Genomic DNA, 26,308 nt, shown 5'->3' on the forward strand with positions numbered 1-26,308 from the left:
CTTGCACTTCCTCTTCCGAGGGACCTCCTCTGAATGATCAGGGGAGGCCTCGGAAGAGAAGGAATCACCCAGTGGGGTGCTCTGGAGTGCTGGTTCCCCACGCCTGGGGTCTGGAGGAGGGACAGAGGTTGACGCAGGTACTACAGGGGATGGAGTCAGTGGGGTTGAACGTGGTGCTGACTCATGGGCCAGTACACTCCTCATGATATCGAATGCATCCCTGCCATGATGCAAAGAAGGATCCAGCTCCGAGGAAACCGGAATCCTCCTCCGCACCGAGGGGGACAGCTACGAGGCCGATGTAGGAGCCAAGCTCACCTGCACCGAGGCTCCAAACAAGGGTCCAATGCCACTAGCCCCCTCGGAGCCGATGAGGGAGTTTCGGCGCCCAGATCCCTCGATGGAAGGTAGCATCGAGGGGATCGGAACCAATGACGGAACCGAAGGGGAAATCCTTATCGGTGCCGACGGTTCCACGATTCGACCCCCAACAAACTCCGGCTCTGAGCTCAAAGGAGTCAGAGGAGGAGGAACATCGACTGAAGCGGACGGAGCAGACACCTGTTGAGGGGGGCTGGATAACATTTTGGCTAGTGCCTGTGATTTCAACAACCTAATGACCACTCACTCCACATCGTGGTCTGAGAGCCTAGAAGACCGAGAGGAGTGGGAGGATTTATGACTGCGGTCACTTTGCAATAGGGGAGACAGAGGTGCCAAATGTATCGACTCTAAAGATGGGGACCTCAGTCTCTTGTGGGTCCGAGATGGCTCCGACGATACTGGTGGAGCAGACTGGGAAGCAGCCTCCTCGGCTCCAGCCGGAACCGAGGTAGTTGGTAATGTTTTGACCAATGACAGCTCCGAGCTGGGAGCTGACGATTTGGTCGATTTAGAAGATTTCACTGACTGAGCCTTGGCTGGTGAATCCTGGGGCTTAAGGAGACCCCTTAAGATCAACTTATTTTCGCGCTCCTGCAGAACCCTTGGGCTGAATGCATGGCATATAGAACAAGAGTCCTGCAGGTGCACTGCGCCTAAACAATAGACGCAAGAAGTGTGCCCATCTGTCAGAGACATTTTCTGACAGCATGAGTCACACTTCTTGAATCCAGATACTTTGGATTCTTTAGACATCTCTATAGAAAAAAACTTTTGGCCAAAGGCCCAAACAACAAAAAACTATAAACAATATGTATAACACTAAAAACACGAAAAACTACAGTGAAAGGTTCTTTTTTTTTTTTTTTTTTTTTTTTTTTTTTTTTTTTTTAAATCGGAAGCCTCTAACTTAAATGGCTACCTATAAATTAAAAGAGAGACTAAACTAAAAGAAAACACTACAATAAGAAGGGAAGGGGGGAGGGGAAGAACTCTCTAACTTAAACGAGTTCTAAGGGAAAATTCAATTACACTAAAAACTACAACAAGCTAATTAACAATAAGGTTGAAAGACTAAAGTATCAAAAAAATAACCCCTAAATAGCTAGAAAAAAGTATTAAACTAACTTACTACAGCCTGAGCCAGTAATAACGAACCTTGCAGCTGAAGCGGCAAATGAGATCTGGGTAGCTAGCGCTAGGCATCATGGGATAAGGGGTAGCCTCGAGCTATAGAAGACAGCAGAGTCAGAGCCGAGGGTCGGCTCCGATCCCAACAAGCAAGAAACGAAGGCGAGATAGACAACTTAACATCAAGTTTTATGCTACCAATCAGGAAAGTACACAATAAACCTTCCACCAGCAATCCCCAACACAGACATGTTAGATCAGCACAATTCTGCTGCAAGGGTGTAGAAAAACATCATCTTAATGTAGAATAGCTGGTTTGGAGCCCAATTGTAAAAGGACCACACAAATTACCTAGAACAGCACTACAACTAACAGACATAATGTAATACAGTGCAATTAATTACTTAAAGCAGCAGCAGACAGTTGTTTTGTGTTTTGAAACTGCTGAAGTACAGTCACAGTTTACAAGAGAAGTGCAAAAAAAAAATACTTAGAGGCCTTTTGTGTGCTTCCCACCTCAAATAGGCCAGGTAAACACCTACTGCCACTAGATGAATAATCCTAGTCATCCTAATGTAAAAGCACAGTAAAGGAGTGTCCAGAGTGAAATGCTACCACAAACAAAGATATGGATACAGCAGTATACTTTGAACAGCTTATAAAAATGTGATTATTCAATAAAAATATTTGCTTTGTATAAATGACCCAAGACCCATTCAATTGTACGGAATTCATAAAGACACTCAAAACAAGATAAACTGATTAATACGCCCTCCAGCCAATAAAACTACATGCAGAAATCTCAAGAGTTTCTCCAACCTAAATAGACCAGGCAACATATCCCAGTTGTTGTTGTGTTTCAGCTTTTCCCGGTTAGGGGTCGCCACAGCAGAACTCTGGTCTGCTAATGATTGGCAGTAGATTTTCATGAACGCCGAGGTGCCAGCTTGATGTTCAACCTTCAACGAAGGCACGCCCATTTACGCATGTCTTTCGAACGCTCACCAACCGCAGGGAGGACATACAGACTCCACACAGAAGGCACTCCCCGCACTCCAGCCAAGAATCGAATGGGAGAACCTCTTGCTGTGAGGCAACACCGGTACTAGATGGAAAATCCACTGACCTTTTATTGTAACAACAAGTGTTTGCTAGAGTGTAAAACCACACTACTTTATCAAACAGCTAGCTACATTATGAATTCAGAGCAAGTAAATCAGTAGAACAGACCATGAGAGGCAAAAGACACTTTTTCAATATAAGCACAAGGAAAGGCAAATAAATAATTCAAGATATCAACAGTGTAGAAAGGGAGGAGCTTATGTTCAATTTACAGTAGAGGTGTGCAGCTTAAAATCACCAGGGTTAAAAAGCAGGTCAATAAAGAGGAGAGTGGGTGGGAAAAATAATTAGCACAGAATCACCAGTAGTGCTTTTAGTTTATGCAGACTTGAAATCTTCATTTTAGACAAAGACCCAGAAATTCACTGTGTATTTAGGTATCACACAAGCAACAATTTAACTAATGAAAAAAACATTTATTTTTTTTACTTTTGTTTTCCAGGACTGTCTGACTGGGCCAGTGGCCCATTTTCAGCAGAGGCCTGGGAGAAAAGCTCCAATTATATATTTTACTTTTATTTATTACATTTGTTAACCGGGTAGTATCTGACTGGGTTTAAAGCCCTTTTCAGTGGAGACCCAGGGAGAAAAGCTTCGGATAAAAAATTGCAAACAATAACAGATCTAGAAAAAATAAAAATACAAACATACTATGAGTAGACAATCTACCTGACAATAGAGCTAGCTAGTAGTTGAATACAGCATGATACATAAAATGTATTGTAGATGATATGGTAATAAATTCAGGGCCCTAGAGGTACAGTGATATAATACATTCAAATGCAACAGGTTAAAAATTACATAGAAAGTAATCATTCAAATTGCGTAAGCATGGTACATCATAAAAATTACAAATAATACAGTTAAATAGAATCCTGTTAAAGCTGTAGATAGACTATGTAAGGATTGGATAAATTGTTTCTGAGAAGATACAGAGATTACATGTGGTTACCAGTATGTGGGAGAGCATACAATTGTAAGCAAATTTTTGTGAGCGGACTGTTCCCTTCCAAGCTGTAGGATTTTGTCTTCATAGGTGTGATGACTGACATAAGAGGTAGTAATAGGGAGGGGGGCAGCTGATGGAGTTTTTGGATTACATTAACCTAGATTATGGCAGGTATAAAGCCAGTGGTTTGCTAGGTGCTGTTTTAGAGGAGTTTTTTGAACTCTTGTTTTTTTGGGGGGGATTTTTGTGATTGACTGAGGAAGTGTGCTCCATAGCTTGCCAATTTTGTAAGAGCAGAGGGAGTCCCCATGAAGGTTGTGGGAGCGGGTGATGTTTAGCATTACTTTTTCTGATGATCTGAGGGGTCTGGGATTACAGTTAGGTTGAACTAAGCCAGTGCAGGGAGGTCTTTGGGATGGTGGATGATTTTGTGGACTATGCTAAGTTGGTTGAGGGATAAAAGGTTAGGGAGTTCAAGCCAGTTTAGTTGAGAGAGGGCTGTGCAGTGGTGGGTTTTATGAGGATGACTGGTTGCAAATTTTGCAATTCTGTTGTAACAGGCTTCCACATTATAGAGATCTTTCTTACGCAGATTGGTGAAGATATGAGAGCCACAGAAGAGAGTTGAGAGCAGGTGAGACTGGGCAGTGGCCAGCCTGGCGTTGGTGGTTAGAAATGGTTTTGCTTTAAAGGGTGCTCCTAGTTTGGTACGCACTTATTTGCTAGACAGTGAAATATGTTTATCAAATTTTAAGTGTCAATTGTTACGCCTAGAAGTTTAGTTTTGTCAGCTGGAAGTAACTTGATTCCATTGGAGAAGAGGCTGGAGAGCGGGGGTTGGCAATGTGTTGATTTCTTATTTGTGAAGACTATTATTTTAGTTTTATTTGGGTTTAGAATAAGTTGATGGTTGGGTAGATGTTTTTCTATATCTTGAAAGGAAGACCGCATTTCTGCCTGAAGTTCTTGGGGAGTTGAGGCTGAACAGATAAGGGTGGAATTGTCAGCATATTGTACAATACAGGCATGGTTAGTAGCGGAACTAAGGTCATTTGTAAATATACTAAAGAGGAGTGGGCCCAGTATGGAGCCTTCGGGTATGCCAATGGCGATGGGTAGGAGGGTGGAAAGACTTTTCCCATTTAGTAGCTTGCTGACGATTAGTGAGACACCTATGGAACCAGTTTAGGGAGGTGGGCTGAAAACCAAGGGAATAAAGTTTGGTCAGTAGTAGCTGATGGGAGGCTGTGTCAAAAGCCTTGGACATATCGAGGAAGATAGGGGAGACAAGTTTGTCCTTCATTTAGTAGGTGATGCATGGAGTTGGTGAATGACAAAAGGGCAGTGCTGGTACTATGTTTGGGTCTGAAGCTGTGCAGGGAGCTAGTTAATAGGTTGTGGGTTAGGAGGTAGTGGAGGAGTTGATTGTGGATACATTTTTCTAGTATTTCTGCAAGCGGTGACAGAATGGCTACGGGGCGATAGTCTGTAAGCTCTTTGTATGCCCCACCCTTATGGAGGAGAATTATATGGGATATTTTCCAAAGAGTTGGAATGTATTGTTCAGAAATGGATCGGTTGATCAGGATTGACATGGGGTAGGCTATAGATGGAGCAGCAATTTTTAGGAATTCATTTGGAAGTAGGTCAGCAGCGACACAGCAGAGTTTTAAGTTGATTAGGAGAGCTTTAATGTAGTTAGTTTGGATGGTGGAAAAATGAGGGGGGCGATTACTATTTGTAGAGGGGAGAATAGGAGGTTTGCTGGGACGATTTCCTAGCAGAGAGATAATAGTATTAATAAAATGAGAGTTGACTTGTGTAGAAATTGGCTCAGAGGTGTCTGAGGAGGTAGTGGCAGGTGTTGAGGAGTGTGTCCAGGATTGAGGAGACAGTTGATACTTTGCCAAAATGTTTTTGGGTTGGATTGGGGATATTGTTAACAGGACAGGAAGTAGTCTTGTTTGTCTTTCCTGATGTATTTTTTGTTAGATTTCTAAGCTGCTGATAGTTAGTAAGGGCAGATATATCTCTCGTAGAGTGGTAGGTGGCCCATGCTTTGTCCCTGTGTTTTATTAATGGCTTGATATGTGCGGTTAGCCACAGGAGGGGTTTGGATTTTGATCTAACCTTTCTGGTTGGAGCAAGTTTATTAAGTAAGATTTTGCTGAAATATTGTACTGCCATATCTAGTTGGAGGTTTTAAGTGGAGCCCAGTCAGAAAGTTGCAGTACGTGATTGAATAGTGTAGGGGAGAATTTTTTTTGTTGTGGATGTATTTGTAGGTTTATGTTGCTATGGGTATGGACTCGTTTTCTGTGCAATAAGGTTGGGTTATGGTCACTGAGGGAGTCAGGGAGGCACCCTGCTAAGTAACCAAGGTTGGGCTTGTTTGTTAAAATTCAATCTAAGGTTGAATATTTCTTGGTGTGCTTATCGATACAGGTTGGGCAGGTTATGGTTTGGGTGAAGTTTCATATAATTCAGATTCAGAAATTTGGTGGGAGTGTTGGAAGAGCAGGAGTGCCAGTCCAGGTTGAAATCCCCAAGAATGATAGTTTCATGGTTAAAATTGCTAGATGTCCTGGCAAGCAGGGTTTCTATGGTGGGTAGGTTATTAACAGGAGGGAGATAGGGGGCTATGATGATTATTGATATGTTTGGGTTGATGTCCAGGTGGGCAAGTAAGTATCTCTGAGTTTGGCAGGTCAGGAGGGGTGCAAGTTAGCTGGACGACCTTAAGGGTGTCCTTGGATATAATGGCTACCCCACCCCCTTTTTTGTTTAGTCTGTCACGTCTAATGATGTTATAACCAGAAGTGATGACTTCAGTGTCTTTTATGTGGGGCTTTAGCCAGGTTTCTGTAACTACAGCTATAGCAGGATGGTAGGTACAGAGGGCAGCACTGAAATCGTTAATTTTATTGCTTAAGCTACAGAGGTTGAAGTTAGTGAATAGTACATCCAAAGTTGAGATATTTAGTAGGGAGGGGTAGAGTAGAGAGTGGAAAGAAGAATGTATGGGGTTAGTAGGGGAGACAGGGGGAGGAAGTTGGCTAGGTGAGCAGTTGTTGGGTCCTGGGTTGGGGTGGATGTCGGCTTCGGGTTTACTTTGTTTGAGAGAGTGCAGTAGAATGAGTCTTAGTTTAATAATTAATTTGTGGTATCTTATAGTGGGTGACTTTTGGTAATGTGTAAGTGTTTGTGTGGATGTAGTAGAGTGGTACAGCAGTTGAAGAGTTGAGGGTCAATGTTTGTGAAAGGGTGGGTGTTGAGGGAGAGGTAGCATAGAGGGAGTTGTAGGGGAGAGAGAGTGATTGATGTGGTGAGTTTATAGTGGTGAAGGTGTAGGAGAGGAAGACAGGAGTATGGGTATTTTCCATAGTATTGAGTAGCACAGGTGCATGGTTAGTGGCAGTTAAGTGTGTAGCACAGTTGGATACAGGTGGGCATGGATAAGATAGAATGATATGAATATGGTAGGGGAGGGTGGAGCTAATGTGTTGGGTAAGAGGTATAGGTGTTGGGAGGTGGAATGGATGTGGGTGTGGTTTGGTTAGCTATAAATATAATTGAAATGGGGGTGGGTGGGTGGGAATGGGGGTAGGGTAGAGGAGCAGAGTGAGCCCGAGCAAAGCGCAGGGCGAACGGAGCGGGTTGCTCCAGTTCCACGTGGCAGAGCTAGAATTCCACAAAAAAACTATTAGTAGGAGGAATTCAGTCTGTGATTAAGTTTTAAATGGAGAACAGTGTTGGGCCTAGACCTAGATGTTAGTACCTTAGTTTGGCAGCTAACATCCACTAAGGAACTTTATGTGCTTGTGCCCTTAAATATAATTATTGCAGAATGGTCGCCTTTAAGGGTGAGCGACCTTATTGTATGTCGCTGTAGGTTTACAGCTACACACAGTTTAACACAATACAGTTCTTCAATTACTGGTTAAGGGAACACCATCTCTTAGGCTAGAAAATGGAAGGGGGAGAAAGAGCTAAAAGGTATCGGCTCTCTCGAGTTAGTGTGTACACCACAAGGTAACTCAAATTCCAAAGAACTTAGTGAAAAAAATGTAGCACATGGAATAATCTTAAATTACATTAGATGTACTCTGCAGTTGCTACTTTGTTTTGCAGAATGGGGCTGGTGTTTGCTTAATTTGCTGGTGGAGTTGGTGGAGTTCAGGCTAGTAGGGTTAGGGGTGACTGAACTGTGAAAAAAATGTAAGGAGATCTAGGTTCAGGGGTCACAGATTATGTTAACAAGAGAACTTGTATGAAAAACATCATATTAGATATCAAATACTGCCTAACAGTTTGTATAAAATTAACAATGGAGGTGGTATTGAACAATAAAGACAGAGATTATAGAAATCAGCGAGGTGGAAAAATCTTCACATGATAAGTTCAGTTTAAACCAAGGTAAGAAAATAACATTTTGTTAAGAAACTTAGTATGCCTTGGGGTGGCTATTACACAATTTGAGTTTAGTTATGCCATTTTGTATGCTGTTTTCTAGCTTACGATATAATAGGTGATCTTTTAGCAGGTGTTTGAATGTGGGAGTACAAGTGGTATTAAGGATTTCTTGCGACAGTGAGTTCCAAAGTGTAGATATTCTGTTAGAGAAAAGTGAGTCACCAAAGCTATTAGACTTGGTTACTTTTAGTAGGTTTTTATTGGAGGATCTTAGTGAGCAAGAACAAGAGCATGGCTGGACAAGGTCTTTGAGAGCTGGGTAGTTGCCAGGGTGGTGGAAGATGCTACAGATGAAGTTAATTGGTTAAAGGTACGCAGATTGGGGAGTTCAAGCCAATTTAGGTACTGTAGTGCTATGCAGTGGCGTGTTTTGGATGCAAGATTGAAAGCAAATCTAACTATCTTGTTGCAGCATGATTCAAATCTGATTAAGTCAGTTTTACGGATGTTTGTGAAAATGGGGGCAGTGAAAAGGTGAGTTCTGGAGATAGCATGTCTAGTGGAATCAGTGAGGTAAGGTTTGGTACTGTAGAGAGCCTAGTTTGATGTATACTTTCTTGATAGTAGTTGTGAGGCATTTGTCAAATCTAAGATTATTATCTATGGTAATCGCTAGAAGCTTGGTTTGTTCTACAGACTCTACTGTAGTATTATTGGTGGAAGAGATATGAATGGCAGTGGGGGGGTCAGAGTTTGTTATTGGTAAAGAGCATAAGCTTGTTTTTTTTGAGACTGAGAATAAGCTCATAGTCCAACAGAAAGTTTTCAATGTCATTGACGGTGGTCTGGGTTACATGATGGAGTTCGCACTTGGATGGGGCTGAACAGATAAGGGTGGAATCATCCAGGTATTGAATGAGGGTAGCATTGCGTGTTGCTGTTAATAGTTTATTTGTAAAAATAGTGAACAGTAATGGGCCCAGTACAGATCCCAGAGGTACACCTATGGTAACAGGTAGAAGAGATGAGTGTTGACTGTTGCATTTTACAGACTGTCGACGGTCTATTAAACAGCTTTGAAACCAAGAGAGAGTAGATGGGGAAAGGTTGAGATTAGCAAGCTGTTTTTGATGTGAGCTCGTGTCAAATGCTTTTGACATGTTAAGGAATATTGAGGAAGCTTGGAGTCCGGTATTCCTGAGCTGGTTAATAGTATTAGTAAAGTTGAGTAGTTTAGTGGTAGTGGTATGCTTTGGGGGGAAACCATGTTGGGATGAGGAAACTAAGTTATTTAGTAGATAATGGAGCAGTTGTGCATGCATGCATTTTTCTAGGATTTTTGCACAAGGGGAGATAACTGCTATAGGCTGATAGTTGTTTAGTTCGGTAGATGTGCCCCCTTTGTGGAGAGGGATGATGACTGATGTTTTCCACAATTTAGGGACATATTGTTCGGCAACTGACTGGTTGAATAAGATGGAGAATGGAAAAGAGATGGTGCCTGCTGCTATTTTGAGAAAGTTGGCAGGGAGTCTATATTCGGCTAGAGCTGAGGGTTTTAGTTTTGACAGCAACTTCCTAACGGTACTAATTTGGACAGGTTTAAAAGAGAATGACTTGAGATTATTTGTGGAATGTGATGGGTAGGGATTGGGGGGTGTTAGTGGAATGAACCAGGGACTGGATGGAGTTAATAAAATAGGAGCTAAACTGTGAGATGATGCTATCGGAGGTACTGGGGTTGGAGTAGTGATGCATCCTGGTTTTAGAAGGTTGTTTGTTGATTGCCAGAACTTTTGAGGAATATTTTGATACTTTATTTGGGAGGTTGTGTAGTAGGCTTTTTTATCTTGCTTGATATGTTTTTTGGATAGGTTACATAGGGGGTGAAAGCTGAGAAGTGTTGTTTCATCCTTAGTTTTAAGATGGTGGAGCCAGGCATTATCTCTTTGCTTAAGAAGGTTTTTAGTGTCTTTAGAAAGCCATGGTATGTATTTTGACTTAGCACATTTTTTTACTGGGGCTAGGTTATTCAAAAATGTTGAGGAAGCTGTTGTTGAAGTATTCTACAGCTTGATCAAGCTGCAGGTACTTGGGGGGAGTGGGCAGTTGCAATTTTGGAGAAGGTTGTTAAAAACTTCAGGTGAGAAGTTTTTTTGTTGCAAATTAATTTATATACTGTGTTTTTATCTGGGTGGATTCTTTGTCAAATTAGGTAGGTGAGATTATGGTTACTTAGGTTAGCTGGGAGACACCCAGTCTGGTAGTGTTGGGAAGGTTTATTTAAGGTCCAATCCAATATTGTTTTCTGCTGTGCTTGTTGATCCCAGTGGGAGATAAGTTGCTAGAAGCCGTGGAGACTGATAAAGTTATTTGGATTACTGAAGTTGAAAGGAAGACCAATCTAGGCTAAAGTCACCCAAAATTATAGTTTACTTGCTGTATTTATAACTTGTCCAATAGAGCAAGTCCTCAATGGTATCAGGGTTGATACCAGGAGAGATGGAGATAACTATGAGAATGATATTTTTATAGTTACTTATTTTTAGGTGAGTGGAGAGGATTTCTAATTTGTTTTGTACTCGGTATTCTGTGATGAGCTGTTCTAGGTTGAGGTGACCTTTTCAAAATATGGCAATGTCGCCACCCCTTTTGCGAGTCCTGTCTAGCCTGATTATATTGCACGTAGGGGGAAGTATTTCACCATTATCTAAATGTGGTTTCATCCAGAATTCTGTTATGACTAGGTCTGGAGAGTATCGGGACAGGGTAGAGTGAAACTTGGGGATTTTGTTGACTAGTTTGTAGGGTCATGCTAAGAATTAGTAGATCATTATTTTTGTGTTGTAAATTGGTGAGGTCGGTGACAGGCGGTGTATGAAGTGGGGCGGGGGGCCTGGCTTGGGGTGTGTATCACCACAAAGACCAATGGGAGCTGTATGTATGTCGTGTGGGTAAGTGGGCTTGATAAGTGATATTATGTATTTGAGTGTAAAGTGAGGTGTTGTCTTTGTTTTATGTATTTGGGCGAGTAGAGTTCTGTAGTAGTGTAGTTACATAGGTATGGTGAAATACTGCAGGAAATTGGTGAAGGCAGACGGAGTGATGTAAGAAACATAGTGGATGAGTGTGTGAAGTTGACTTGTTGATGGTGATATGATGTAAGTAGAAATGTCATGGCTAACAGTACATATTGCATGTACTGTGAGTAGGAACACGGGGTAGTGGAAATGATTAGCATAACTGAAGTACTTGATGAAATTGGCTACAAGGGAAATGCTTGGTGAGTTGAATATTTGTAAAGGTTGGTGTTAGTGTAGCGGGGGTGTGTGGATGGAGAATAAGGGAGGGGAAGGGCTTGAGTGATGGGGTGGAAGCATGATCTGATAAGGTAGACTGGAAAAAGGGTGTGGAAGAAAGCTAGGTATAAATCAAATGAAAGGATGGTTGAGAATAGGGGTAGGGGAAGGGACCAGAGTAAGCTCAAGCGTAGCAAAGGCGAACGGAGTGGGATGGACCTTGGTCCAGAGTGTGTTTAATTTGCAGAGTCAAATCAGTAAGTGACAGATTTCTTCCCTTTAACAATAAGATATGAAAAAAGGGCAGCCTAGGTTAAGGTATCCTTGTGAAAAGGGGCAGATTTAGTAAAAGCAAAGGAGGCTGAGAAAAACAGTTGGGAGGAGTCAAGCAGAGATAAAGTGGTCAGAGAGGTAATGATCTGAAAAAAATGTAGGTAGAGTGTGAATGAGAGGAGAGAAAAGCTAGCAACCATTAAAAAATAGGGGACTGCCAGCTTAACATTAAGTATAGGTGGGGGGTGTTGGGCGTCCTGGTGGTGTATGCCAGGTATAATGAAATAATGCACAAGTGTATGGATTGTTTAACAGTTAAAAGTTACTAACATACAGGTACTGAGGACCTGAGGGTTCAGAGGGACCAGTTGGAAGGACCGCTCAACAATTAAATTAGTGTCTACAGTGGTCATTGGGTTTCCAAGGTGGTTTCGTGAGCACTGCAGGGTATATTACAGATACTGAGGAGCTGAGGGCTCTGAGAGGCCAGTTGGAGAGCTCAACAATCAAATTAGTGTCTACAGTGGTCGTGGGGTTTCTGAGGTGGTTTAGTGAGCACTACATGGTATATTACGCGAACAGTATTGTGTAATCATATTACAGTGACCGCACATTACCACATTGCCAATATGTGTAGTGAAGTGGAGAGTGAACAAATTTGAAATGTGCAGCCTAGACAATTTAAGTAATCTCAAACACAGAACAGAAACAGCAGGCCACACAGATTTTCTAAAACAGAAATCATAGTATCCTCTTTGGCAAGTTTCATAGCACTGAAACAGAATGGCAAAAAAAAAAAGGGACATGTACAGTCATTCTAAAATGCTCATTTATTGGAATATTCCCATTTCTATGAGGTACTGTGATCTCAGAGCTGGTCTACACAAGTTCAGGGTAGAAGGCAGGGGACTGCCCCTACATCGAGTGGTGCAGTTTAAAGGAGAAGAGCCTTGTTTGCTCTTCTCCTGTATTTTCCATATTTTCTTCTTTCAGATGTTGGCACTTAGTGCTAAAAGTATGACATCTCAGTAAGGAGCCCCATTTCACCACATGCAACCCAGGTGACACACACAAAAAAAACAAAACAAAAAAAAAAAAAAAAAAAAAAAAAAGCGCAATCATCTTTAGACACAGCTACTACAACAAAATTCGATGGAAAAAGGCACAGAATTTTAAACAGTACATAAGTGGCTTACTGAATGAATATGTGAAATAGATGCACCATACAGGCAAAGCACTAATCTCAACAGTCTCAGCAAAAATACTGGAAATGCAGAATGTACCACGTCTCTGCACAATCCTGTTATGGGATAATGAAACAATGCAATAATTTACAGAAGCTCAATAAATGGGATGCTGAAATGACCTGCTTGAGACAAAAAACACATTTCAGAAGGACGTGCATCACCATCTCAAGAATCTACTCTAGCATCTAAAATGTAAAAAAAAAATAATGCAGACAATAACTGTATAAATGTACAAATACAAAAGTTCTCCTACCTTGTAAACTTCACTAAAGCCACCTCTACCCAACAAATGTAGCAGCAGGTATCTATCATTTAATGTTGGATGGTCTTTAAACCTGGAAGTAAAAGCAATTAGTAGTTTTATGAAATTATCAAGAAACCATTACAGGAGAAACTATATTTTTTCTTATACATATATGCACATACCTGGTCACTTCTCCACTAAACACAGTAGCTTAAGTTTAGATTTTAAAAATAAAAATAAAAAATAATTTGCTGGGTTCACATAAAATGGTGCTCTCTATAGTCTTCATTAGCTTACACTATGTCAAAATGACCTCAGAAAACACACTGGTACTAATTTTGGTCTTATCACAGCTCTGTAATGAAGTATGGAATCAGCAAGAATAAGAACAAAGCATAGGGGAAATTGTATTCAATCTCCATTGCAGTGGGCTGGATAAATAGTCCACTATTAATTTCCTACACCATTCTGCACCAATAAGTATGGAAGAACCACCATCTCCTGAGTGGGGAAAACATAATATTCCCTAGTGTGTTACTTCAGGAAGACGGAGACAAGAAAAGCTCCAGAATGTGCATCTTGTTTGAATAGCACAACAGCTATGCTGAGACAGCGTACTCTTTCAGCAGAGGTCTTTCTAGGCAAAACCCAAGAAGCTCTACACTGCATCCGCTGATACTGATGGCCTGAATCTACTAGTCCTTTATGATGTTTTTCAAAACAAGGAAAACAGACACCCCTTCACAGGTAAAGTACAGCTGTGTACACTTAGCATTAAAGTAGATGTTAAGAATGTATTCACTGTTGCAGTCATTACATTTGGGTAATCCTGCTGGCAGGTTGCCCGCAGACAGTCTGAATTCCAAAGTCTTGGGTCCTGCGTTGGCTGCTGTCGCCCCTTCCCTGACGTCAGGTCTTCAGGGGTATAAAAGTAGCAGCATACACCATTTTCTTTAGTTTTTCTTGCCCCAGATGTCAGGTGCCCCTCAAAAGGGTTGCCAAAATTTAGATATGTATAATTACATGCACCAGTATTAATTTTACCTTCATCTACAAGCAAATACACCACATAGGTTGTATAAATCAGAGAAGGAAAGATAGGCTCCATCAGAAGAAAAGGGGGATGGTGGGTGGGTAAACCTGGACTGCAACAGTGAATACACTCGAACATCTACATTTATGGTAAGTGTACACAACTGTACCATGTTCTTCGTGTTTCACTGTTGCAGTCATTACATTTGGGTAGAGTCCCAAAGCTAAGGTTGGGAGGCAGGAGCTAAACAGCAATAGGAGCAACTATGAGGTCCTGCAGAATTGCAGTGGCAAAGCCTGCCCTAGATTTAGAGTACAATGGCAGATGATAGTGCTTTGTAAAAGTGTGCACTGAACTCCAAGTAGCAGCCTCTAAAATGTCCTTGGTAGGTACTCCCCTGAGAAAGGCTGCTGAAGTGGCTGCAGCTCTGTGGTTGAGTGTGGCCTAATGCCCTTAGGTACTGGCTTGCCATGGTGTAACATAGCAGAAACGAATGCAGTGGCCTATCCACTTTGAAATAGTCTGCTTTGAGATAGCCTTTCCTTGTGATCCTGCAGCATATGCCACTAGTAAATGCTCTGTCTTTCTGAAAACTTTGGAACTGTCCAAGTAGAATCTAAGCTGTCTGTGTACGTCCAAAGAATGCAGAATTCTCTCCCCCTTATTCTGTGGATTATGATAAAAGGTTGGCAGGTGAATTGTTTGGTTGAGAGCCACACTGGACACCACCTTAGGCATAAATGTTGGGTTTGTCCTCAGAGAGACCCTGTCTGGATAAAAAATGATAAAAGGTTCCACAGCCATGAGTGCTTGTAGCTCTGAAACTCATCTTGCAGAAGTTATTGCTAGGAGCAGAGCTGTTTTCCAAGATAAAAACTTTATATCAGCAGTAGCAGCTGGATCAAAAGGAGGTAGGGTGAGTTTTTCCAAGACATAGTTGAGGTCCCATGCAGGCATTGGTGATCTCCTTGGAGGTCTTAATTTTTTGGCTCCTCTGAGGTACTGCTTTAATAAGGGATTAGAAAAGAGTGGTGGCTCTACATTGTAATGAGCCGAAATGACAGAGGCATGAATTTTAATAGATGAAGAAGATAGGCCTTTGTCCAGCACTTCAGTTAAGTATTGCAAAATCTGAGGAATATTTGGCACAGCTGTATCAGTTCCTTGTGCCTGGTTCCAAGCACAGAATCTCTTCCATTTTCCAGCATAAGATTTTCTAGTACTAGGTCTTCTGGCTTCCAAAATGACATCCATCACAGCTTTACTGAGAGGTGTGTTTTGTATGACCACATTATTCGCCATGCTGTCAGGTTTCAAGTTCTGAGTTGGCTGTGCAGGATCTGACTGTTTTGCTGGGACAGTAGATGAGGTATTTGAGGTAAGGTCCAAGCTGCACATTGAGACAAGCTCCTTAATATTGGATACCAGTACTGGCGGGGCCAGTCTGTGGCAATCAGTATCATCTTTGGCTTCTCCTGTCTGACCTTTAGGAGTACCTTGGGGAGGAGAGGCAGAGGGGGGAATGCATATACTGATAGGGCATCCACTTTCCATGCTTGTCTGTGATAAATCCTTGTGCAGAATCTTTTTAGCTGGTAGTTGTGAGGGGAGGCAAATTGATCTATGTCCGGGGGTATCCCCATTTCCTTGTTATCATGCTGAAGACTTGTAGATCCAGGTTCCACTTGTGGAGATTCACGAGGTTTCTGCTTAGTTCGTCTGCCAGAGTATTTTCCTTCCTGGCAGGAATTGTGCCTGCAGATGTACTTGGTAAGTCAATGCTGTGTCCCACAAAGTCATGGCTAGTCTGCAAAAATGGTAAGAATGTGTGCCCCCCTGCTTGTTTATATACCACATGACCGTGTTGTCTGTCTTTATCAGTAGTTGTCCTGAATGAAGTAGGTCCTTGAAGGCTGTCAGGGCATTTTGAACTGCTAGCATCTCTTTCTGATTGATATGTAGATGCATTTGTTATGAGGTCCACGTACCCTGAATGATTCTTCCTGCCATGTGGGCACCCCCCCAGGCATAATCTGATGCATCCGTTGTTCATGTCTGCCTGGCTGGGGGTAATGTGAATGGCTGTCCCTTGTTTTGGTGACAAGCCTTTGCCCACCATCAAAACTCCTGTTGCAGGCAGGGAATGAGAGTAATCAGTTTCCAGGCTGTGGCAATGTTGAGACCAAACACTTTGTAGGTACCACTGAAGTTTCCTCATATGCAGTCTTGCATATGGAATTAGTACGATGCAGGATGCCATGAAGCCCAAAGCCGGCAGAATTTTTCTTGCAAATAACTGGGCCTTTGTTGCCAACATTTTGAAATAGGTAGTCAGTTGCCTTTGTTTGTCTGGCGTGAGATAAGCCATCTGGGCAGTTGTATTTAAGCTTGCACCCAGGAATATCATCTCTTGAACGGCTACTAGTTTTGATTTCTGTTCGTTGACTGTGTACCCTAGGCATGTTAGAAGTCTTTTCACAAACGCCAGATGCTGTAGAAGAATGTCCTTGCTCATTGCTTGAATTAGACAGTCGTCCAAGTAAGGATACATTTGTATTCCTCTGTCTGCAGAATACAATTACTGGTGCCAGGCACTTTGTAAAGACCCTGGGCACAGTAGATAAGCCAAAGGGCAGTGCAGCGAATTGGTAATGCATTGAGCCAGCCTTGAATCTGAGGTATCTTCTGCATATTTGTCTGACTGGGACATGCAGGTATGCCTCTTTTAGGTATAAAGTCACAAGCCAAGCGTTCTTGCCCAGCATGGGCAGAAGCTGCTGCAAAGTCAACATCTTGAATTTTGGTATATCCAGGAATGTGTTCAAAATAGATAGGTCCAGTACTGGCCTCCTTTCTTTAACACCTCTTCTGCCTTACCACCAAAGTATCATGCTGTAAAGGTGCATCTAATAATTTAACTTTAACATGATCAGGCAGATTTTGTTCCTTTAACCAAGCATGCCTCCTAATTACAGAACCTGTAAATGTGGCCCTGCAGGAGGCCTCTAAAGAATCAAAACCACATTGCAAAGTATGCTTTCCGACTTGTTCAGCTGCATGCAATAAATCCTGCATTTCCTTGTTTTCTGTACATTCAGAGTTTAACAACATTTTCTGTTTAAGCAATGCCATGACATGTTGCTGATATTTCAGCATATGAAACTGACAGTTTAAGGCCCTTATAGCCAAGGTAGCAGATGTGTAAACCTTTTTTCCCCATCTATCCAGTGCCCTAGAATCTCTGTCAGAGGGGGTAGGGTTTTTCTGCAGCGGAAGACTTAACTCCTTCTGGACCCTGAGACATAGTTTCTGGGTCTGTAGCAGGGTTTTTAAAAAGGAATTTATGAGAGTTAGGAACCCTGTAATATCTGTCAGGCTTAACAGGAGCTGGAGGTAAGGAGTCAGGGGTAAGACTAGACACCGAATACACATCATCTACTATGTGTAACACAGGTGGGATTGGCTAGTGGCTTGTGTTGAGGTAGTAAAAGGAAATCCCTGAGCATCTTTTTAGATTCTGAAAAATCTTGGCTCTCTCAGTGGAAATGCTCCCTCATGGTATATAAGGTTTCCCCCAAAAGAATAGTCCTCGGGAGGAGAAGCTGAAGGTATAGATTCTTCAGCATCAGAATCCTCATGGGGGGAAGAGAATATTCCTGATCAGAAGAGGAATCAGAAGAAATGGAAACCTGATCTGAAGATTCATAGTCAGTCTCTTGCCTAGGCCTCATCAGGAGGGGGATGGGAACCCCTGATCAAGGTAATCAAGTCTTCGGCCATTTTGAGCATTTGTTTTTTGGGCAAAGAGGCCTGACCACGTGGCTCTTGAGTTTGTTTCTTTGCTTTGGAAGGTGCTGTAGTCTTTGCCTTTGAAGCTGAAGTTGGTTTGATGTAAAGATGTTTAGGTCTGATTACACCCTCAAAAGCCGGTACCTGCTCAGCGGCTCTGGACCCATTTGAAGGATAATATCTGAGGCTCCAATACCTTGAGTTTCCAGCGGCATGGCTGACTCCACGTGGGAGTCGGTAGCAGCCTGCGACTCTAAAGTAGTGGGCGTCAGGGGCTGCGAAAGTCTCTCATTGAGGACCGGCAAACCGGCGACTGGCTTAGGAGAAGCTATGTCGTCGGTTTTGGGAATCGGTTGTCTATCTCTTCCTTTTCTTTGCGTTTTTTGTGAACTCCAGTAGTCGGATGGCTATCCAATGACATTTCTGGATAATTAAACTGGCATCCAAAATAGTTTAAAGCAAAATCATACCAACGCTTAAGAGTGCGTTGGTTAAATATAGCACAAAACTGACAACCAGAAACGTTGTAATCAGGGCCTAGGCAAGGAATACAGTAAGAATGAAAATCCTTATGAGGTATTTGCTTCCCACAAGAAATACAATTAACTTTTTCTGACATCGGTCTGGAGCAAGAAAAAAGTTTCCACAATGGGTACTTAGCTTTAGTGAAGACTTCGGATCTGAAACTCAACACGAAAATCTCAGGAGTCAGTCGACCGGCACATGCGAACTGCTTCTGCTTCGGGCACCGCGCGGCAAGAAAAACTGAAGAAAATGGTGCTGGCTACTTCTTTTATAGCCCTGACGACTTGATGTCAGGGAAGGGGCGATAGCAGCCGACGCAGGACCCAAGACTATGGAATTCAGGCCGGCTGAGGGCAACCTGCCAGCAGGATTACCCAAATGTAATGACTGCAACAGTGAAACACGAACATCCTAAATGATTAATCAAAACAGCTAGGACATCCAAGTTGGCTGTGCAGTGAGTAACAGGTTTATTACAGCTCTTCCAGTGTTAAAAGTTTTATTGTGTTTAATTTCTTAGTTAACAAGCTGGGTAAAATTAATGTACTGGCTACTAATTATACTGGCTGGATGCCAGCAATTAAGAAATTTGGAGAACATAAGTAAAAAAAAAAATCAACCAGAAAGGAGACGAAAAAGCTCTGGGTGGGAAAAAAAAAACTTGAAGCAGTTTAGCAAAAAGTAGTTCATGTTTCAGTTTGAGTACAGGAAATGGAATCCAGTAATTTAAAGGGGGGAAAAACAAATCAAATTTAAAACAAGTGACACTGGAGGAACGTATAAAGCCAAATGACAAAATGCTGCAGAAATATACACTCTAAGTGGTTATTCAGGTGAGCAGATAAAAACTGTGAAAATCAGAGGATGAGATGAAGCGAAGACTAAACTATGAGGCTTCAACAACTCTTTCATAGAACAGTAGCGCTAGAAGATACAGCGCACAGAGAAACCTTGAGATTTTGCATTTTTACCAAAGAAATAGACTGCATTAATTTTATGAAAGTGCAAATAAGTAACTGGACAGGTGTTCCACAGCAGAATTTGTATATTGAAAGGACAAACATATGCTCCAAATTCAGCCATAAAAAAATAAGCTGAAACGTGTTAGTAAAGATGTATCTACACTACCAGAAAAACCTGCATCTGACAAAAGTAACATTTTAAAAAACAGTAACGCCAGAGTGTTGTGGAAAATGTTTATTCACTGCATAGCAGGCAGAAGAGAAGCATGGCAATAAGGGGATAATGACATGCAGGAGTGAGATTCAAGTTACTATAGCCAAACTTTCTTCAGAACGTTTTTTCCTGGAGGATCAAATGCATTTTTGGATGCAAAACAGGCTAACAATAAAAATTTTGCAAACCTGAAGTAAGCCAGTAAGCTTGAGAGGAAGTCTGATAACAATACCCATAAATTTTGCCAGTGCAACCTCTCCCATTGAACTAAATGGAAATGCTACAGTAACAGAAAAATGCCCAGCAGCTAGAAGAATCAAGAGGACCTTTGAAATGAAACAAGATACCAGTGATAGGAGGTTGAGATGATCAGGAATAATGCCAGCAACTATATGAACTTAGTGAATCAATAAACAGAAAAAAGTCAAAACAGCCCCATTAGATTGTAGCCAAGACATGTTAACTGTGGTTCTTCAAGAAGTTTCAGAAAAAGACTGGAAGTTTATCGACTATGATAAATTGGAGGGATGACTCCAAAGCATAAACCTAGCACTGACATTAATATTTATGAAGACACTGAAGGTAAAAACATTTTGTTCTTAACATTTGTATAAAAATTTAAAAATGTAAGTTGTATTCTATAGTGTAAAACAATTATGTATGGTATACAGTCAAAGGTATTTTAAGTGTGATATGTGGGAAGCTTTATTGGGGAGTTGCTGTATACACCAGTGAAATTAAAGTATTTTCTTAACTGTACTGTATCTGAACTTTATAATGTAACAAGATAAAAAAGCCTGAAAATAATATATACAAAGAATTAAAACACAATTCCCCTTGCTTTTACAGAGGTGGATGTCTAGACTACACACTAAGATGTGGATATAGACAAGCATTTTAAAGCAAATGTTCTTGAAAAACAAAATAAAACTATGAAGAACATGAAAGGCGGCATTTTTTCTTGCAGCTGCAAAGGTACTACCTGACCCCCCCCCCAACCCGCAAACGCTTTTAGTTAGAGACAACTGGTCTGTAGACACAAGCAATTAACTGTGAATGGTATGAACAATGTCTTCTGAATGAAATGTGCAAAGTATAATATAATTAATTGCTAAAGGGAAACTGGCATGCAGTTCAGTGGAAATAAAAAAAAAAAAAAAAAAGTGAAGCTATGGTTAAGTAAACAGTTATACAAGTAGATTCCTCTCCAACAGTCTTAACACTTTAATGCCATTAAACATGAGTGCACAATTTAAAGGCAGACAGTGCCCTTTTTAAGGCAAAAAGTTGAATGAAAGCAAACAAGTTGTTTTTCACAAGTGGCAGGGGAATAGAGAAAAGGTAAGGACAGACAGCAATCTATAAATGGAACATCACAGGCCCTGACATGCTGTTTAGCATGGTTAACCCTAATTCTGAAACAGGTAATGTGCAGCTATCAATTTGGGGCAACTACTCCTACATTAAGGGGTAAACTTCCTTTCATGTGCTTACTGTAGATCACAAGTGGTTGGGAAATTAAAATGTATTTAGTTGTTTTGCTTGAATCAAAGTGTCTGGGAAAGCATGACATGGGTTCCAGAAGGGATGAGACTAAAAACAAATAAAAGAACACCCCAGCCATAGTGTGTAATCATGTAAGCTACAAGCTGGAAACGTATTCAAAAAAAGTGTCAAGTACAATATGTAGAAGTAAATGCTTTTTATCAGAATGGCTGCTTTGTCAATATTAACATGGACTGTGGAAGGCCTGGCAGACAAAGACAAAAAAAATACTGAATTACATTAAGAAATGTAGGGTGCAACAAGCAATACTGTAGGGGACACATTTGGATAGAAATGAGCAGATGAATTTGACAAAGAAAGGATTTCAGGAGAAACATACAGGCAAATATTGGGACAAAGGTGAAGTGCAGAATTATTACTCCTTTTTTTCTTTCCCCCTGATATTCAACTGCACATTCATCCTGAAATCCTCAGTCAAATTCACATGCTGGAAGGGCTTCAATAGTGAGAGGGAAAATGACAAAGGTATACTTGAGGTATTAAGAGGTTATTCGTAAGGGAGGAGGAGTATGACAGCATGGATTTATATTCCACAAAAAACTGTGGTTGTGGAGCTTAAAAATTTTGGGGATAAATCAACTTTCAGCAGGGAATATTAAAGGTAGGGTTTGGAAATTGATTTGCAACAGTAAGCATATAAACAAAAGGGCAGATTTCAGAAGAAATTTATGAAAATATTTGGCAGAGAACATCTGAATTAAGCAGTAGGATCTAAAACAGAATTTACATATTCCCCAAGGTTCAATAACTGAGCTTGAATGTATACAAATTATATTTCACAGAAGTAAGTGCACTTAACTGAAGGCTTTGACATAAATTAATCATTTCAAACTGTACACTGAAAAGAAACCAAGACAAAGTAATAAAAATGATACACTGGTGCTTTCCTACTTACCTGTAAAGGAGAGAAGAATTTAAAGGATTGGCTAGTAGAAAGTATTTGGAAACACAGAAATGTCTTCACAAAGGGTAGCTAGTGAGTGGGATAAAATGAAAATAAAGTTTCCAAACAGGGTACAAATAAAAGACAGACATGGTTAAGAGGTAACAGGAGTTACTTAGGAATGACAAAGGTTAAAGCATTGCAGAACAAGGGGAATCTTAGAACAAGAGGAGGAGGAAAAACTTTAAAGTGCTAAAGGGAAAATTAGGGAGTATTTGGATAATACTCAAGAATTAAAAAAACACGTGCAACTATTTTTTGATAACTGCAGAGCACAGAAACTTTTAGTATGATGACTTACACAACAGAAAGTTTAAGAGTTGCTGGCAAACAGTGAGCCTATGACAAGAAAAATATCACGTTTCTACTGACGTATTAGAAATATTTCAGAAATTTTATAAAGATTTGTATAAAGCAAAGGAAGGTAGAAATCAAGAGAAAGCACAAATGGAACTATTTATGATGACTTGGTTATGAATAGTTAAGATAGATTAGACTTATGTGGACAGAGACCCATCTTTTGACTAACATGTGCCCACTGCTGGTGTTCCAAGAAGGCTGCAGACAAGGAGTAAAAGCTTAATTTCAGTTATTCCAGTGTGAAAAACTCAGAAAAGGGGCCAGTGGATTTGTCTTTCTGGGGAAATTTCAGTTAAAATGGCTAGTAAGTGCACTGCATGGATGCCAGAAAATAGGAAATTTAGAGAACCTGACAAAAATCAACCACAAAAGTTGAGGAGAAAACACTAGCTGTGAAGAACCTGTCCAGCAAAAAGCAGTTCAAGCTCCAGCTTTGGTGTAAGACATGACTTCCATTAATCCAGAGGAAAAAATGCATCAGATGTGCTCAGGTCTGATTAAAACAAAAGAAACGCACAGCATATCAACTCAAACAACAAAAGGCTGGAAAAAAACAAATAAAGGTTTTAAACAGATAACCATATCAGCTGATAAACTGCAAAATCTGAAGTCAAAATAACGAAAAGGCTGGCGGAGTATGAGACTACTCAAGAAAAGGTGTTTAGAAAAATGGTACAATTAAAAAAAGCATGCAGTGAAAACTTGAGATGTGCTGTTATACCAAAGAAACTTGTTGAAACAGACACTCATCTTCATTTTATAAAAGCAGAAATGAGCAACAGGACTGGTACTCCACAGCAGAAGTTAACTGAAAGGGCACACTGTGTGTATGCTTCAATCCTGGCTATGAGAAAGCAGCCAAGACATCTAATAGCAGATATGTAATGCTACCAAAAGAAAGTTAATATTGACAAAATTGTGGCAGATGGACAAATTACAAAACGTTGGAGAAGAGTATTTCTGGAAAGGATTACTCACTGTATACCAGGCAGAAGAGGATCAAATTTATTCCAGTAATCAGGGAAAGTCGAGAATCAGGTGACCGATTTAAGTTGTTGCAATTGCTGTATTACAGCTATCTTCAGAACATTTTCCAACAAAAAGTGAGCTATCAAACTAAAGGGAATTTTGCTGCTTCTTTTTTTGATAAAGCTCATACTGAGATGATGCCAGTGAAACATTTTCCAATGTTCCAAAGGAAATGCTTGAGACAGAAAAAAGCACAGGACTAGAAAAAAAAAACAGCAGTATGCTGGAAATGAACCAGAGACTGGCACTGGGAGATGGGAGATGAACAGGAAGAAAACCTGCAACTCAGAAATGAATGAATAAATGTGTGACTACAAAGCATCAATCATATCTGTGAAACCTGGCAAAACAAAAAAAAACTGAAAATATTGTACTTTTTTTTTTTACTTTATTCAACTTGTAGGGGACTCCAAAGCATATGCTCTACTTCATGTCAATGTTTGGAAGAACATTAAGGAAAAAGGGAAGAGGAAAGAAAGAGGTAAGTAAAAAAATTTTTGTTCTTAACAGTAATTTTATAAAATTACATACTGCATGTTATATAATACCTTTTTTCAGTTATTTTTGTATATTACTTGGATTTTAAAGTAAACAGGTGCCCCTTTTTTCTTTCTTTCTTTCTTTCTTTCTTTCTTCTTGTTCAGGTTTAAGAAATGTAGGCACTGTGATGTAAAAAGAGAAGAAAGTCTGGACAAAAGAGCACGATGCAAGTAAAACGGATATGCTTTTTTTTACTCTTGCATAGGGGAATGTCTGGATTAAGGCCCTTAAGCTTAATATAAAAAGAAGTTATGGTCTTACCATAGTGTTCCATCTGTGTTGTCGATCTTCGTTCATTCTTGACTGATGGGTTCAGTTCTAACCTCTCGGAACAGACTCGGCAGTTATACATAGCTCACGCCAGCCAAAACCACTCAAGCTAAGGCTCTACCCACAATATCTCTCTTCCCATTACCTCAGATTGATTTTGTCTAGTAGTTAAGAAAATACAAAAGCCCTGTCTAAGGTATAACCCTATAATATCCCAGGAGTATGTCCGAACCTACAGGAGTCTTTTGGAGGTGGCAGGAGGGTGGGATGTCAAGAATGAATGAAGAACAATAAAACAGATGGAACGTTATATGTTAAGAACATACCTTCTTTATCTGATGTTGTCAATCTTCATTCATTCCTGACTGATGGGACAGAGTCTCCAGCTACTTTAGATCCTGGGTGGCCCTAAGGAAGGATATTCCTGAGCACCATAGAGCCAAAAGATGCTCTTCTTCTGGAGGCTATGTCTAACTTGTAATGAGTGATAAAGGTATACGGATTAACCCAAGTTGCAGCTGCACATATGTCTTCCATAGAAGCCATGGAATGGAAGATCACTGAAGTGGAAACAGATCTAGTAGAATGATCTCTAACTGTAGTTGACAGCTTGAGTTTATTTTGGTTGTATATAAAGGTAATGCAGTCTCTTAGCCTTTTGACATGGTAACCTTGGATACAGATGTGCCCAATCCGGGTCCTGCATATGATAAAATATTTGGTCCAATTTCTCTAGAAGATATCATTCTGTCCGAGTAAAAACGTAATTGTCTGTAGACGTCCAACAAGTGTAAACAGTACTCTCTTCTGTTTGTAAAATTCGGGAAAAAGACTGGTAAGTCTATGGATTGGTTGATATTAGACTCTGATATCACTTTGGGAAGGAAGGTGGGATTGGTTCTGAGTGATGCTCTTTCTTTGTGAAAAATTATATAGGGATGATTCACACAAAGCCTGTAACTCAAATTCTCCTAGTAGACATGACAGCTACTAGGAAGAGGGTCTTCCAAGATAAAAACTTGAGGCCGCAAGTAGCTGCTGCCTCAAAGGGCTGTCGAACTAGACATTGTAAGACTAAGGGTCTTTGAAAGGGTGTTTTAAATGCAGAGTGCCTTTAAAAAAATGTTTGCATAGACTATGAGACATCAAGGAATGGTCACAAACCTGTTATGAAAATTTGAAATGGTAGCCAAATTAATTTTAATTGTAGACGTAGAGACCCCCATTTCAAATCATCTTCTTCTTTCAGCTTTTCCCAGTTAGGGGTCGCCGCAGAGGATCACCTGTCCACTCATGATTGGAAGTGGAGTTTTATGGTGTCAAGTTGCCAGCCCGGCGTCCAACCTTCCACAGAAGGCACACACACGCACTCACACCTAGGGCCAATTTAAAGTGTCCAATCCACCTACAGCATGTCTTTGGGATGTGGGAGGAAACTGGAGCACCCGGAGGAAACCCACACGACCACAGGGAGGACATGCAGACTCCACACAGAAGGCAACCCAGCCGAGGATCGAATCGGAGAACCTCTTGCTGTGAGGCAGCGTAGCTAAATATTCAAGGACCTTATCAACTGACACCGAGAAATGATTTATGCAGTTTGTACACACCCAAATTGAAAATATTTTCCATTTGCTTAGATAAAGCTTCCCGGTGGATGGGAAGCCAGAAGTATCTTTTGGACTGGAGAGGAAAAGTTATTCTGCCTGGCAATTACAATTACTGGAATTGGAGAAACCACACCATCAGCTTGAGATTTTATAGACTGGGATGCACCAGGCCCGTGAGGGTGAGACAGAAGGTCCGGACCTGGGTCCACAGTACACTGGCAGTGAATCAGATGAGGCCAAAGGAAGGGGAACCAGACTTGATGAGGCCAGTAAGGTGCTATGAGAATCAATTTGCTTCTCAACAGTTGGGCTTTCCCCAGAAACTGGGGGATCAGTGGAACTGGAGAAGAGGCATGCAGGAGTCCCAGGGTCCAATCAAGAAGTAAGTCTCTCAAGGACTCCCCATGA

General features: G+C 41.0%; 1 protein-coding gene across 6 annotated transcripts in view; it reads right to left on the bottom strand.

Annotated features, from left to right (window-relative positions):
* Positions 1-26,308, bottom strand: part of TLK2 (tousled like kinase 2) — a 3,436,060-nt gene that overhangs the window by 881,853 nt on the left and 2,527,899 nt on the right. For all 6 annotated transcript variants that reach the window (XM_044055220.1, XM_044055218.1, XM_044055219.1 and 3 more), the window contains one exon: positions 13,069-13,150. In XM_044055220.1, coding sequence (XP_043911155.1) covers positions 13,069-13,150 — 82 coding nt within the window. The remainder of the gene's footprint in view (positions 1-13,068; positions 13,151-26,308) is intronic.

The sequence above is a fragment of the Protopterus annectens genome, chromosome 13.part0, assembly GCF_019279795.1.
Source record: "Protopterus annectens isolate FY-2018-M chromosome 13.part0, PAN1.0, whole genome shotgun sequence".
Taxonomy (NCBI): Eukaryota; Metazoa; Chordata; order Ceratodontiformes; family Protopteridae; genus Protopterus; species Protopterus annectens.